General features: G+C 42.6%; 2 protein-coding genes across 3 annotated transcripts; one reads left to right on the top strand and one right to left on the bottom strand.

The window, feature by feature from the left end:
• Positions 1–6,036: 6,036 nt before the first annotated feature.
• On the bottom strand, positions 6,037–9,733 carry tada3l (transcriptional adaptor 3 (NGG1 homolog, yeast)-like). Of its 2 annotated transcripts, none has more exons than XM_063473177.1 (9): positions 9,670–9,733; positions 9,115–9,358; positions 8,734–8,981; positions 8,475–8,580; positions 8,233–8,368; positions 8,040–8,143; positions 7,815–7,921; positions 7,198–7,389; positions 6,037–7,091 (listed from the first exon to the last, which is right to left on the bottom strand). In XM_063473177.1, the coding sequence occupies exons 2-9, from the start codon at positions 9,322–9,324 to the stop codon at positions 6,899–6,901; spliced, it is 1,296 nt and encodes a 431-aa protein (XP_063329247.1). In that variant the 5' UTR covers positions 9,325–9,358; positions 9,670–9,733; the 3' UTR covers positions 6,037–6,898. The 2 variants fall into 2 exon arrangements, with proteins under 2 accessions (XP_063329247.1, XP_063329246.1); XM_063473176.1 differs by lacking the exon at positions 9,670–9,733 and adding an exon at positions 9,459–9,641.
• Positions 9,734–10,206: 473 nt separating this feature from the next.
• On the top strand, positions 10,207–12,796 carry LOC134627226 (actin-related protein 2/3 complex subunit 4). The gene is made up of 6 exons (XM_063473175.1): positions 10,207–10,332; positions 10,921–11,039; positions 11,362–11,473; positions 11,567–11,662; positions 12,023–12,193; positions 12,273–12,796. The coding sequence occupies exons 1-6, from the start codon at positions 10,330–10,332 to the stop codon at positions 12,276–12,278; spliced, it is 507 nt and encodes a 168-aa protein (XP_063329245.1). The 5' UTR covers positions 10,207–10,329; the 3' UTR covers positions 12,279–12,796.
• The last annotated feature ends 1,333 nt before the right edge of the window (positions 12,797–14,129 follow it).

Below are 14,129 nucleotides of genomic sequence, written 5' to 3'. Positions count from 1 at the left end.
TTGCTCATTTCTCCCATCATTTCTTTTTGGTGGTTTCCTCAAACCTCTCCTATTTTAGTATGTTCCACCAAACTTGCCCTCTTGTGTAAAGAAAAAAAATACCCCTCCAAGTTCCCCGTCCTCTGTTTCATAAAACAACATGGTCCTCTGTGTTTGCGCACACGAGTGTGTGTGTGTTTTCATGCACCGACGGTTATGTTCCCCATCCTGTAGGGAGTGATCTGAGCTCAGTACAGCGAGGAGGATAGCCTGCCTGGATTCACCAGCAGCTCTTTATAAGGACAAGGGGAAAAAGGGCCCGCTGTCTCTAAATTTAGATGGACTTTATTAGGCCTCTTGTCTTGTTTCCCCTGTCCCATCCCCTCCTCCTTTGCTGCTGTTAGAAATCTCTCACCAAAGCCATGCGGGAGGCCGACCCTCCTCTCCATCACAGTGAGGGGAGAGTTAGCCTGATAATGATCTGGGCTGATAATAATCACAGAGCAGAGGAAGCAAAAGAAACATGGGGAGAGGCTGACAAAGCAGTGGTGGGTGGTGACAGAAGCATTTTTCATTGTGTCTCCTTTGCTCCTCAACAACTATCATCGACACTGCCGGTGATGTCCTCTCGCTTAGAGTCTTAGAGGGAGACCCGTAGCAGGAAAGTGGTATGTTTATTTATCCAAGCCCAATAAGGAAGAGTGTGACGATTCTCCAAATCCCACCTCTATAAGGGTGGTCTCCCTATTCCAGAAGCAGTTGCATTAAATCTCTGTGGAAAATATGTGCATATTTATCCATACATAGCCCTCTACATACCTCTGCTATCAGGCCTTATCTCCACTGCAAAACATACTTCAAGAGCTTTGAATGCTGTTGTCCACATTTACTGCCAAAGATAAATAGCCTCCTAACAACTCCACACTCTTTCGTTCTTATCTCACTCATTGCCTAGGTGATTCAAACAAAGAACAGCCAAACACAAATTGTCACAGTACTTAGGAAACTTCGCTACCAATGCAGAAGGGACTGAGAGAGATCATGGACCTGTAATGGTATGAGTCTCTCAGAGGAGAGACTCTGTATGCAGAATTTAGCATCAGCAGTTTATCGTGATTTATCTTGTAGGTCTTGGATCTAACAGAAGTTAAACCTCAGCTTATGTCATTTATTCTGATCGAAACCAGATATGCATTTTTTTTTTTTTTTACATTTCCAAAATACCACAAACACAATCTCTCAAATACCCAAACTTAGACTACTCTGGTAACAATTCTTCTTGTACACCTAAATAATGAGCAAAGCCCTCACAGCTTAATGTAAAAGCAGCGAGTCTGTGGTAGACTGCTCGTATTCTACAAAATACACCAGAGGAATTACAACAGGGCTGGAAGAAGTAGCCCAAGAATATTTATTTCTACTTCACCAATGAGCAGACAGCCCAGGAGCCCGGACAGGTGGGGATGATCAGGGCAGAAGAGAGCGATTTGCATTTGAGCTGCCAAACTCCGGAGTCACAGAAGAAAGGCATCAACTGCCACGCAAATGGTAAGCAAATAAGATTCAAATCAGGGCAGGTTAAAGGAGTGGCCAAAAAGATGAGAGCATATGAGAGTTTTGTGTACTGGTATGCAGAACTATTTGCAGTGTGCACCATCCAGTCGCTTTTGTTTCTGGCCTTGTGCTAAAAGGCCTTTCCAGTTTTACCACAACAGCACCACCAGCAGCAGCAGCAGCAGCAACCCTCTGGGGAAGGACAAACCATGACATCAGAACAGTGGAAGGAGCACTGGAGACAATAGTTCTCTGTGCGGGAGAAGGGCCGAGGCGTGGCCTGGCTGGACAGAGGGTCTTCTCAGTGGACCAGCCAGCCTCAGCAGCTGTCTCAACCTCTGTCTGTATCTCTGTCACACACACAATTTCAATTCAGCATGAAAGCTGACATAGCATTAGGACAAAGAATCAACAGATTTATGTTGAAACCCTCCAGCTCTATGTATCTCTCCTTGTGCTTGTGCGTGCTTGTGTGTGTGTGTGTGTGTGTGTGTGTGTGTGTGTGTGTGTGTGTGTGTGTGTTTGTGTGTGTCAGCCTTTTATGCATGCTCAGTTCCAGCTGAGGAACGCAGGCACGGAGGTGGAGTAGGAGAGCCACAGAGAAAGAAATATGGTTGGTACACAGTGGCAAAACAAAGAGGCAATGGAGAGAACGCCCTCCTCTGATCTGGGGTGATAGTAGCATGGGATAACTGTGCGTGTGTGCACATGTAAACACACGTCGCCCCGCACAATGTCTGCTCACATAACAGAAATATATTTATTATAGTCTATCTGTCTGTTGATGTGCAGCAGATGCATATCTCGTGCCAAACTTATTTACCCACACCCTCCAGTGGCGGGTCCTCTTCTTCAAACAGCCGTAAAACTTTACGGGCCATGGCAGAGAGGAGTGAAGAAGCTCACCACGTAGCTGAATTTCACACGGGGAGAGGGGACTGGAGATGGAGCCTCGCTGATCCAGTGAGCATCGGGGACACACGCACCACCTGGGTTGTCAAAAGGAGTCTAACTAGCCCTTTTTCCCCTCTTTTCTTTCTTTCTTTCTTTCTTTTTTTTAAAAAAAGAGGCTCAATATGTGATGAGCAAACAGAGGACGAGCATCATTGAGCATGTATGAGCAGTGTATCAACACAAAACCCACCTGCCCTTCAGTTTAGGTCTAATGACAACAAATGCAACAAAAGACCTGTGTGATACGCCCAGCCTCGAGGGGCCGCCACAGCAATCTATTCAGCCTCTCATTCACCTGTGAGGAGGACTCAATAGGTTTGCATGTTATTAAAAGCTTTCATACACAAGAGCTGATGGCATTATGGATTTGCATAGAGGACACTCGCCTAAACTGAGGAGTTTTTAAAATAATGACTGTTTGCACCATTGTTAGAAACTCCAGCATGCCAGTTCCTGATTTTATCTTCTGGGTTGTATTAATGTAGATTCAGTAAGTTTCCATTTGCTGTTAGACACAAACACGGAAACACACAAGCAAAACACGTACACAATGTAATAAACAGGGCATTATTGCCACCCTTTTCCCCCCCTGACAGGCTGCTGTTAAATTCATAATGATTCAGCCGGATTTTAAGATGTCGCAAGATGTAAGCTGATTTGTTCCTGACAAACCTGCACTGTGGAGCTCAAGGCTATTTAAAATACAAACAAGCAACCTGACTAGATGTAGTTCAAAGCCTGAAATCTGTCATGTCAGCAATGCTTGGGGATCTGACGTAAACCTAAACATGTTGAGAGAAGAGGAGATTTTATCTGTGGCGCTGCGGGGTTTTCACATGCTTTGTAATAGAGGGTCAACAGAGAGAGTTTCACTGCCTTGATCGTGACTTGACCGACTGACCAAGTTATAGCAGTTTCATCAGGAAATAGCTCTGTGTCATAAGATTGTACAGGCCTCACAGATTAAAAGTCAGATTAAAAGAGGTAGCTTTATGGGTGCTACAGTGGGGGGAATTATTATTTGATCCCCTGCTGAATTTGGAAGTTTCACATTAATGAACAGTCTCTATTTTTTTTTAGTAGTTTCATTTTAATGACGGGAGACAGAATATAATGCAGAAAAAACACATTACATAAAAGCTACATTAAAGTTTCAAGTTGATTTGCATGTCATTGAGTGAAATAAGTACTTGATCCCCAAAACATGACTTAATACTTGGTGGAGAAACTCTTGTTGGCAACCACAGCGGTAAGACATTTTCTGCAGTTGGTCATCAGGTTTGCACACATCTCAGGAGGGATTTTAGCTCCCTCCTCTTTACAGAAACTTTCTAAATCCTTTAGGATTTTTTTTTATTACTGCTTGGAAACCCGAACCTTCAGCTTCCTCCACAGACTTTCTATAGAGTTGGGGTCTGGAGACTGGCTAAACCACTCAATGACTTTAATGTGTTTCTTCTTTTGCCACGTCTTTGTTGCCTTGGCAGTATGTTTTGGGTCACTTTAATGCTGGAAAACCAAGCCATGACCCATATTTAGTGTTCTGGCTGAGGGAAGGAGGTTCTAGTCCAAGATTTTATGGTATATGGCCCGGTCTTTTGGCCCCTCAGTGCCGTGAAGTCGTCCTGCACCCTTAGCAGAAAAACAGCCCCCATATCATAATGCTTCCACCTCCATGGTGACTGTTGGGATGGTATTCTTTGGGTCATATACAGCATTTCTCTTCTTCCAAACATGGCAGGTTAAGTTGATGCCAAAGAGCTTGAGTTTGGCTTCATATGACCACAGCATTTTCACTGGTAAACTTAAGACAGGCCTGTACATGTGTCTTCATGAGCAGGTGGAACTTGCAGACTCTGCAATTTTGCAGCGTCTGCAAGTTCTATTATGTGTGTTGTAGTGGTGTTCTTTGTCACTGCTCCTCCCATGTCGTTCTGTGCTGCTTCACCACCTTTCTCATGATCCTCTTCGTATCATCAGGCAAAATCTTGCATGAAGCTCCAGATTGAGGTGGATTGATGGTCATTTCATATTTGTTCTATTTCTGAATAATTGCACCAGCAGTTGTCATCTTCTCATTAAGCTGATGGTCAATCTTGTCCCTGATGTCCTTTGACAAATCTTAGGTCTGATTCTGATTTGTCCAAGGACTGAAACTAATTCTGTGGGCAGGAGTACTTTATAAAGATACGAAGTTGAGATCAGGAGAATCTATAATTGACTGACTGATTGTAATCTTGTGTCATGTGGTCACACAGGCAATCTGTGGGAACCTGAATTTTGGCTGTGTTGTAGGGGATCAAATACTTATTTAATATTTTGCCTCTCTTCATTAAAATGAAACTACCACAAAAAAATTAGAGACAGCAATGATAGGACTTTGTACACATTTCTAATAAAGCCTCCTGAGTTTGAAAGTCACATGGACGAGTCTTTTCTTATCACACACATCAGGAGAAAGAATCACAGAAAAGCTGTTTGAAACTGCTGAGAATGACAAAGAAACATCAGCATAGCTGCGGACTTTTCAAAAGATACTTTCTGAATCTATCTGAGTGAACAGCAGTTTGGTGGTTTTTGCTGTGACCATGTGACAGTTTCTTAAGGAAACTGTTTCTTACTGGTGACATTTTTTTGGGTGACTGTTTCTCTGTAGGATGAACTGTGTGACCCACAGCTGCACACTGAGCAACAGTCTCTTACTTTATCCCCAAATCCAGATCGGTGAGGATCATAAAGTGAAAGATGGACATATACAATGACCAACAAAGAGACACACACAGTATTGCAATTATGTCAACCATGGGCTACAATGTATACCAAAAGGCACAGACTGCCATCTAGTGGTGCCCTGCAGGAAATCTGGATTTGCAATGTGCAGTGTGGCTTATTAATGAATACATGTAGCTTTTATGTACAGCAGTTTAAAAAGATTTTAAGAACATCCTCCTCATCAGCAAAAAAACTGGTGACAAACAGAATAACTTCCAGTCTAAGAGTTGTCTCTTAATTACTACTGCTATTGCTGGAACAATGTGACTGTATTTTATTCTACAGCCCAGCAGCCGAATGAAGAAAATATCTTGTTTTGCCTTTTAAATGAAGACAGTTTTAAGCATTCCTTAGAGACCTACATAGAAAAGTACTTCTAATACGGTGAAAAACCAAAGTATGTGATCAGGTAAACCTTTTCCACCCGCTGGATTTCAGCATCAGCAACTGAAAACTGAATATCATGCAGTGAATATATCTTTGAGATAGAGATGATGGACGTTACTGCCTCTTTAATCGTAATGCATCATGTTATGCTGCTGGGAACAGTTTTCTGTAATCAGAAGCTCACACTGCTTGATTACAGCATCGGGCTCACCTCTTCTTCTTGGTTTTCGGCCCATTTGACATGTTGATCACATTGTTTCTCTCATGTTTGTGTTTTTATTTAATTTTATTCTAATGTATTGTTAATTATGTGGTCAGCATTTTTTTTTAACATTGGTTGCTAATAAATAAACTGACTAAGAACATAAAGAAAGCAAAAGCACAAATATCAACAGATGTAACAGTTTTATTGTTTTAATAAGTAGCAATGGTCTATGTCTTTTTTTGCTCCTGGTGGACCCACTGTTAGCACTGAAGGGAAGAGATGTTGCTGCACACACTGCAGCATCTTGTCTGGTTTTTTTTTAACATATACAAAACCTTTTCTTAAATTGTACTGATGTATTCTTTTCACAGCATTACAATGGCAGATGAAATTTAAAAAAATGTAAAAAAAAATAAAATAAAATAAAAATGAACCAACAAAGAAAAACGTTCCAAACAACAGTATAAAACTCAGTGATGCATGATGAATGTTACTGATCCGATGAGCGCTCTGCTGTACATCACATGGAACAAAAACAACTACAGAAACGTCCCTACCTAAAATCATGCAGAGCTGCAATAAACGGTATGTTACATCACTGGCCTCTTTCACATACCTTCCATTTAACTGCTGGAATCTGAACATGTGGCTTCATACATCAGTGAGGAGCCTGCATTGCAACGGTAATGCCACTCAGTCAGGCTGAGCGACACAAGTGATACTGTTTGCCGCAGAGTTAACATGACTGCATGTGCACAATGCATATTTGCGAGTTGCTCAGCCCAACCCACTAGAAAATACCATGCAATAACAAGTTATATTCATTTCTATTTACAGTAAGAATAAAGCCATTTTGACCATTTCCAATTCCCAAAGGTCAGCATGGTCTGTGTTCTATCATGAAGCTGGCGTGTCCAGATGCCGGCAGATCAACGGACAGGGATGCCTGAAAGAGGCCTTTGATGCAACTGACAGCTGTTTGAGCTGTGGGTTAGGTTGAAGAGGTTTCTTCCAATATTTTTTTCACCACAGAAACTGTGGTTTCCTCTATCCATCCAGTAATTTGAGAATGCTTTCCCTCTCCTTCAGTGCTTTCCAGGCCTGATCTTTCTCCTTCTTAGTTGGGGTACGTTTCTTCTGCCTGGCTGCCATGATTCGCCGAAATGCCTCCATCACCTCATTGTCAGACACCCTGACTCTCTGCCTTAACTCCTGTTTGCGCATCTCCTCTTTTGCCAACCTGTGAAAAAACAGCAAATCCAGAGTTTCATGTGATCAAAGATCTCTAACACATGTACAGTTTCACTTAGGTGGCAAACAGAACCACTGCTGCTCTCTGTCCTCACCGTAGCAGCTCCTGCTTTCTGGCTCGGTTGTGAGCGCTCAGGGCTTTGAGTTCTGCTTGTCTCTTCTGCAGCTCTGCAAGGACCTCATCCTCAGAGTCTCCTCCCTGGCCAGGTCGCTCCTCGGACTCCAGCAACCCCTGGGCTACCAGCTCCTCTTTGATTCGAGCCTCCAGGGAACGTGTATGAGGAACACTAAAGATGGCAAAGATTATAAGAAATATGCAGATGCAGAGCAGAAAACACCACTAAAAGAACCAACGAATATCATCGAGGAAATATATATTGAAAAATGTTACCACCTTTTTTTTTTTTTTTTTGTTACCACCTTAAATCTAGAACCAATTCTTCCCTTTAAATTTAATGGACAGGAATAAACATCCACGTTTGTGTGTGCATGCACAGCTGCATGAAAGTAGACAGTAAATTGAGGTACTTTGAAGAATTAGCTGCTGACCTGCCAAAACATCCTAAAAAAGATTGAATGCGTTTTGTCTTTTGTTTCATGCTGAGGATACCGAGGTCTGTGCGGATGAGGAGATTGTGTTTAAAAATGGCTGCTATTTCAGTAGGTCCTCTCATGTAATATATCAAAAATGTATTTGATGCTGACATTATACCTAAAAGCTTTTCCTTGGCTTCGGGGTGAAGTCCCAGCACCATCGTTAGCATCCTTTCCTGAAATGTCTGGTATAGGGGAATCCTCCATGGGGGATATAATGTTCTCCTGGAAGAAACCATGCTCATGTATTTATATGTATATTATTTGTATTTTTTAAAACGCAATGATGCATTATTATAAGCGTTATCAGGGCAAAAGCTGGTCACAAAATGATGAGTCTGACCTCTACAAGGGCCTGCAGCAGACGCTGTGTGAGAGGACCAAAGGGACAACCGTCTTCTGGAGATTCGTGTTGGGATTCTGACTTTTTCAGCAGCGAGTCCACATCTACAGCAGTGAAGATAAATGTTAGTGTTAAGGTGGAGTTACTAGTTCATGCACAGTCATATGTAGGCGCAGGTGAGCCTTTCCCTCACCTTTTGCGTCCAATTCAGAAAGCGGCCCTCCCATGACGCTTTTCTTTTTGTCGTTGGCTCGTGCTCCTTCCCTCTGCTCCTCCAGCAGATCCTCCTGAGCCCACCGCTGAGAGTAGTGTTTTCCCAATGCTGGAATCTACCATTAACACAGATCAGCCCCAAACCTCAAAACACTCTTATTCACTGCATTGGATACAGTTATTTGTAACATAACATTGCGTACATGGCTCTTTATGTCATACCTTGAAGTAGTCTGCTTCATCCTCTGGTGGTTTAAGAAGCTCCTCCAACAATCGTACTTCTTCATTTGTAATATCTGCACAGTATGGCTCCACTGAGGCCCAGAATCTTAAAAACAGAAATATTACAATATAAGAATAAAATTATTTTCTTGCTAAAACACACATCTGAGAATAACTTGAAAATTAGAAGGAAAAAAAGAAATGAAACATCAAAGAGAAAATAAAACTAAGCAGATATATTTTGTATGTTGTTGCGGACCTGTTGGGAGCATCATTTTTAGGGTTGCGGGGAATGTCTTGAGGGTCATCTGTAAATTCATACTCTTGTACTTTTGGCTGCAGGTTTTTGGTTTTGGGTCTGCCGGGACCTTGGCCTGGCCCATGACCTCCTTTACCGTCCAATTTCTGCTTCTTTGGTTTGTGGCGAGATGAGGCAGCGGGGTCTGGGTCTTTTCCCAGCTTCAGAAAGCGTTTATCTCCCTTCTTATCTTGCCAGTCTGTAAGGATCTGAGATAAATAGAGAGGAAAAAATTATGGTAGCCTTTAATATACAAGGCTGCATCTAGATGCTTAGAGATGAAAACCTTATGGTTAAAAGAAAAGTTACATGAAAGAAGAGAGGTCACCAGCTTGTTCCTACCTGTCTCTGCTCTTCCAATGCTCGGAGGCGGCGGGTAGCAGAGGACAGCAGTGTCTCCAGCTCCAGCTGCAGGGTATCCAGCTCTTCGATGCCGATGCCATCATCCTCTGAGCGGCCCAGCACAGCAGTGTAGCGGGGGCATACCTTGACATGCTCCACGGGCTTAAAGTCGTAGTATTTCAGTGGGGGGCAGTCCTTCAACTCACTCATGATGTATTGCAGCAAAGACCTGACAGTGATTTTACTGGCATAAGACAAAGTACTCATTAGATTATCAGACTGACATACAATGTGAGTCCAGCTCTGTGCCTGTAGCTCTCACACACAAATTCAGAAACACTTACGTACGGCCGCACGTACAGTCAGGACTGCTTTAAAGAGCGCAGGCTCGCTGGGCCCGAAATGCTGGAGAATACGTTTAAATTCTAACAAGGGTTTCTTTTATATTCATGATTTGCGCACAGACGCTTTAAACGTGGGTGTTTTAAACCCACACCACACAAATATAGCGCACAAATTATAATGTGTATAATGTTTTAGAGCAGCGATAGTTACCTTCACTGAATGGCGTCCATGATGGGTGAAACCATTGTGGTAAGAGGGGTGTGTGTGAAAATTATTCACCTAAAATGATGTCCCATTTTATATATAATGACGATTCTGAGGAAAAAAAATGAGATAGTTAAATTTTACAAAACCTAACCAGGCATTTTAAGTCGTAAAAGCAATTTAAAAAGTGGTAAGTCTGAGAATACAGAGTCTGGAGACTTGGCGCTTCATAGAGCCTGTTGAGTAGTCTATCACAATGGTATCATCGGATGATACCAAACCTAGGCGTATTAAAAATATTTGCTGCCAAGCTTTTGATTTGGAAGTTAGACAGTATAGTTTGTGTACGTTAATCTTGATAATTGACATCTAACTATCAAAACCATATAAGGTAAAAATAAAAACTCGTGAGACAACAGCCGTTGTCCCCTCTTCATAGTGCAGAATGGGAACACCCTAGGGTGTGCTCGTTTTATTAAAAACACACTCCACCTGGGCGGAGAAATAAACGCGAACCGTGACATTTACGCTGGGTGGGTAAAAACTATTCATTAGACTAACCCTTGCATCAAAACGAACACACCATAGATTTTCTCGACTATGTAGGATTTACGGAAGAGTCGTCCCAGGCGTGGCTGAGGAACTTCCGTCTTTTACAGCTCAAAAATGGTAAGTCTCCAGCACAACACTCAGCTTTATATTTAATTATTTAACCAATTACCCCAACTAACTACTGCCACATTTAACTTAAGATTAGCTAGCTAGCTGTGTGTTCCTTGTAGACGTGGTTTCTGGTTGGCTGCAGCAAAATGAGATTTCGGGCATCCTTGATACGGTTTGCAGAAACAGATTGACTGAGCTGTCTTTTCCTCTCGTTTCCTTTTCTGCTCGTTTCTGTGACCTGTAGCTCCACCACAGTTTGTCCTTAAACTGTGGAAAAGCGACGTATATAGCTGGCATAAACACAGTAAATAATTTGGATGAACTGCAGTGTCGATCACCTGAAGGCATCACATCCTCTTCTGCATTCATATAGCAGAGAGATCTACACGTAGCTACGTAGCATTAGTAGATACTTGTTCATTCTGCCCGTGATAACAGCTGTCAAGTGAGACTTGTACACGGATTATTGTCATGCGTAGCCTTAAATACCAGTCCCTGCTGGGCGATTTACCTTTATTCAACTGGAAGGAATAAAGCTCATTGCATGTGCCCGAATCCTCCTAGGTATTGACCTTTTATTACTTTTCTCTTCAGACAGCGACTCTGCGCCCCTACTTAAACGCTGTGAGGGCCACCTTGCAGGCAGCCCTATGTCTGGAGAACTTCTCCTCTCAAGTGGTGGAGCGCCACAACAAGCCAGAGGTGGAGGTCAGGTATGTTTAGCAGCACTCAGTTGAGTCTCACTGGTTTGTCCCCTGCTGCTTCCCACCCTATGCTTCCTCATGTTTCTCCTGCCCTAAAGATGTGTGTATTATGATCAGCTGCTGGCAGACGAGTTCAGTCATGTGCAAACTTGCATAAGAAAATCAAGGAGGGAAGAAAAATGGCTACAAGCAAGGGCAAGGCTTTAAAGTTGGACTGAAGGGACTTGCCTCAGCTTGTTCGCAGGTGTCCTCCCCGTTCAGTGTTGCGGGGTCTCGAGCATAACGTTGAGTTTTACTGTGTTTAGAAGGACTGTTTTTGCTGCTGTTACAGGAGCAGTAAGGAGCTGCTGCTTCAGCCGGTGGTGATCAGCCGTAATGACAAGGAGAAGGTTCTCATCGAGGGATCCATCAACTCCGTCAGAGTCAGTATTGCTGTCAAGCAGGTCAGTAGAGCTAGCATGGTTTTAACTTTTATTGTGGTTATGACTTTCCAGAATATTCTAACACTCTTTAAAAACTACTATGATTGACTGCAGGCCGATGAGATCGAGAAGATCCTTTGCCACAAGTTTATGCGCTTCATGATGATGAGAGCAGAGAACTTCTTCATTCTGCGGAGGAAGCCAGTAGAGGTAAGAGACAGCGAGTGACGAAAGAGAAATCAGTACTTATTAACAGTATCAGAGGAAGAATACCACGTAGAAAATGAGGAAGTGTGGGAGCTTTTTAAATGAGTCATAAAGGTCTTCATGCATGCATGCATGTTTTAGAAACATCATACAGACCGTAAACACCTCAATAGAGAAGAGGGTTGGTGCAGCAGGGGAGGATGTTAGGGATGGGGGGGGGGAGTTGGAGGCAGATGATCCGCTGTGTTGACCCCTAAAGGGAGCACGCAAAAGAAGGAAACAACAATAAATATCTCAGTAATTACACTAGCTTTAATGCAGTAACACAAATGGTGTCTTTTCTTTTTTCCACTCTTATTTTAGGGATATGATATTAGCTTCTTGATTACCAACTTCCACACGGAGCAGATGTACAAACACAAGTTGGTGGACTTTGTCATCCACTTCATGGAGGAGATCGACAAGGAGATCAGTGAGATGAAACTTTCGGTTAACGCCAGGGCCCGTATTGTTGCCGAAGAATTCCTCAAGAATGTAAGTAACTTGTTCTCTTTCTGCAGCGGCTCCGCTTTTATTATTGCCTCATGTTAATTTGATTCTCTTGTCTTTACAGTTCTGATGGAAGTGTTAGGGTTTCCCCCGTGCCACCCTGGGAATGTTCCAAGGGCCACTCAGCACAAGAGTGGAGAGTTAAAGGAGTAAGCAGCCGACCCGAGAGGAGAGGAACGTGACCAATCTGGCTTTGATACCCTTTGATTACCCTTTACACCCGAGTGTCTTCCTGTACTCATGAATATCAATGACTGTACATAATGAAATATTTACAGTTTCATTTTCAGCCACTTAGAACAAATCCCCAAACAAAGGCGGGTCCTTAAAGTATTAATCAAGTTGATAACCATGAGTACAGGAGCACTAAGGCTGTGCTGTTCCAAATAAAACTCACCAGAATTTTGTATTTTTTTGTCTGTGTGTTCTGTCACTGTCGTTTTAAATTTGTCTCCAAATTTTCTCTGTTCAGGACATACTTGTTTGTGGAAGTGTTAAGTCACACGTAGAAAGAGCTCACTGTAAAGAAACTGCCATCAGTCATGCAAGAAGATACGGAAATATAATAATAAAACTCAGTTGTTTATACCCGTTTGTGTTTGAAAGCTGATGTTTTTGCTGCACTGTTGCTGTTCCTATAAATGGATTTGCTCTGTTTCAGAGGAAGTTGTTCTTAGCCTGCCCTTTAACCACATTTTGCCTTATGCGTAACTGCTGTGCGCCGTTTCAGCTGCCAGGAAGGGGAAGTGCGTGTGAAGAGGTGTGAATCGTTGCGTCTGACGGTGTTTGTTCACATTCACAACTTAATCCGAATCGCTCGATCCAAATCAAGACTTGAGTGTGCTGTGAAGAAAGCGGCATTTTCACAATAACCTTAAGTATTTCTAAAAAAAAAAAAATCCACTTTAATTTGAGCAGCTGTACTTACTACACGCACACATGCTTCACAAAAGTTGTGACTCGTGGAGGCTGATACTGCCGTCACACGCAGGGAGGAAGAGATTTGTGTTTCTGTCCTGGCTCGAAGAGGATGCAGCCAAATTAACTTTACAATAATGGCAAGATAGCTTTGCAACTTCCCAAGTTTCCATTGTGGTTCATGCATTTGACTGTACAGTACTGTGCATAAGTGTTAAATCACCCAAATTTATATTTTGCTAAGAAAGTAGGAAATGCAGCAATTGATTGGAAGGTATAAACACACATAGAAATACTTTTTTTTAAAGGCAGAACAGCTTATAAGTCAACATTTGATTTGATCACCGTTATTCTTAACTACCGCCTGATGTCTTTTAGGTGAGCTCTCTTGTCATTTCTTTAATGAGTTTTTAGAAATAGTTCTGCAGGCTTCTTGAAGGACATCAAAGATGATCCCACACTGCTCGAATAATGTTGATAATCAGATCATTTCCAGGTGGTATTTCCTGATTAATCTGTTTAAAATCCCATCAATTTTAACAAGATCTCTAAAAACCACTGGCTGAAATGCAACCCTACACCATGACAGACCCTCCACCGTGTTTTACAGATGGCTGTAGGCACTCACTGTTGGACCTCTCTCCTGAACACCTCCGTACATATTGACGATTTGACGTTTTTGATTTGGCTCCCTCACTCCTGGAGACCTGTTGCCACTGATTTTCAGTCCAGTCGTTGTGTAATTACTCGCCCAGTTTCCTTAAATTTTTTAAGCACACACTGCACAGCATGTTGGCCACACAGAAATGCCCCGTCCAGATGATGGAGTCAACCTTAGGACCTTCTTGCTGTGAGGCAACAGTGCTAACCACCGCGCCGCCCACAAATAATCCCATTATCAAGAAATAACCACAACACGAACCAGTACTGCACAAAACCCTCATAAAGAAACCCATCACAAGGTATGCAGTCACAAAAATCTCAAGTGAGAAGACAGATTGGA

The sequence above is a fragment of the Pelmatolapia mariae genome, linkage group LG5, assembly GCF_036321145.2.
Source record: "Pelmatolapia mariae isolate MD_Pm_ZW linkage group LG5, Pm_UMD_F_2, whole genome shotgun sequence".
NCBI lineage: Eukaryota > Metazoa > Chordata > Actinopteri > Cichliformes > Cichlidae > Pelmatolapia > Pelmatolapia mariae.
The sequence above is the reverse complement of the archived record's forward strand: the minus strand, read 5'-3'. Positions and strand labels throughout refer to the sequence as shown.

What these genes read in the sequence shown, in the direction of transcription:
- tada3l (XM_063473177.1), bottom strand. Translation starts at nt 9,324, where the DNA reads ATGAGTGAGTTGAAGGACTGCCCCCCACTGAAATACTACGACTTTAAG. An exon ending in TTCTGAATTGGACGCAAAAG is followed by an intron (nt 8,144 to 8,232) that starts GTGAGGGAAAGG and finishes TCACTGCTGTAG; the next exon opens with ATGTGGACTCGCTGCTGAAA. An exon ending in TGCTGCAGGCCCTTGTAGAG is followed by an intron (nt 7,922 to 8,039) that starts GTCAGACTCATC and finishes GGTTTCTTCCAG; the next exon opens with GAGAACATTATATCCCCCAT.
- LOC134627226 (XM_063473175.1), top strand. An exon ending in TCAGTATTGCTGTCAAGCAG is followed by an intron (nt 11,474 to 11,566) that starts GTCAGTAGAGCT and finishes GATTGACTGCAG; the next exon opens with GCCGATGAGATCGAGAAGAT. An exon ending in TGCGGAGGAAGCCAGTAGAG is followed by an intron (nt 11,663 to 12,022) that starts GTAAGAGACAGC and finishes CTCTTATTTTAG; the next exon opens with GGATATGATATTAGCTTCTT.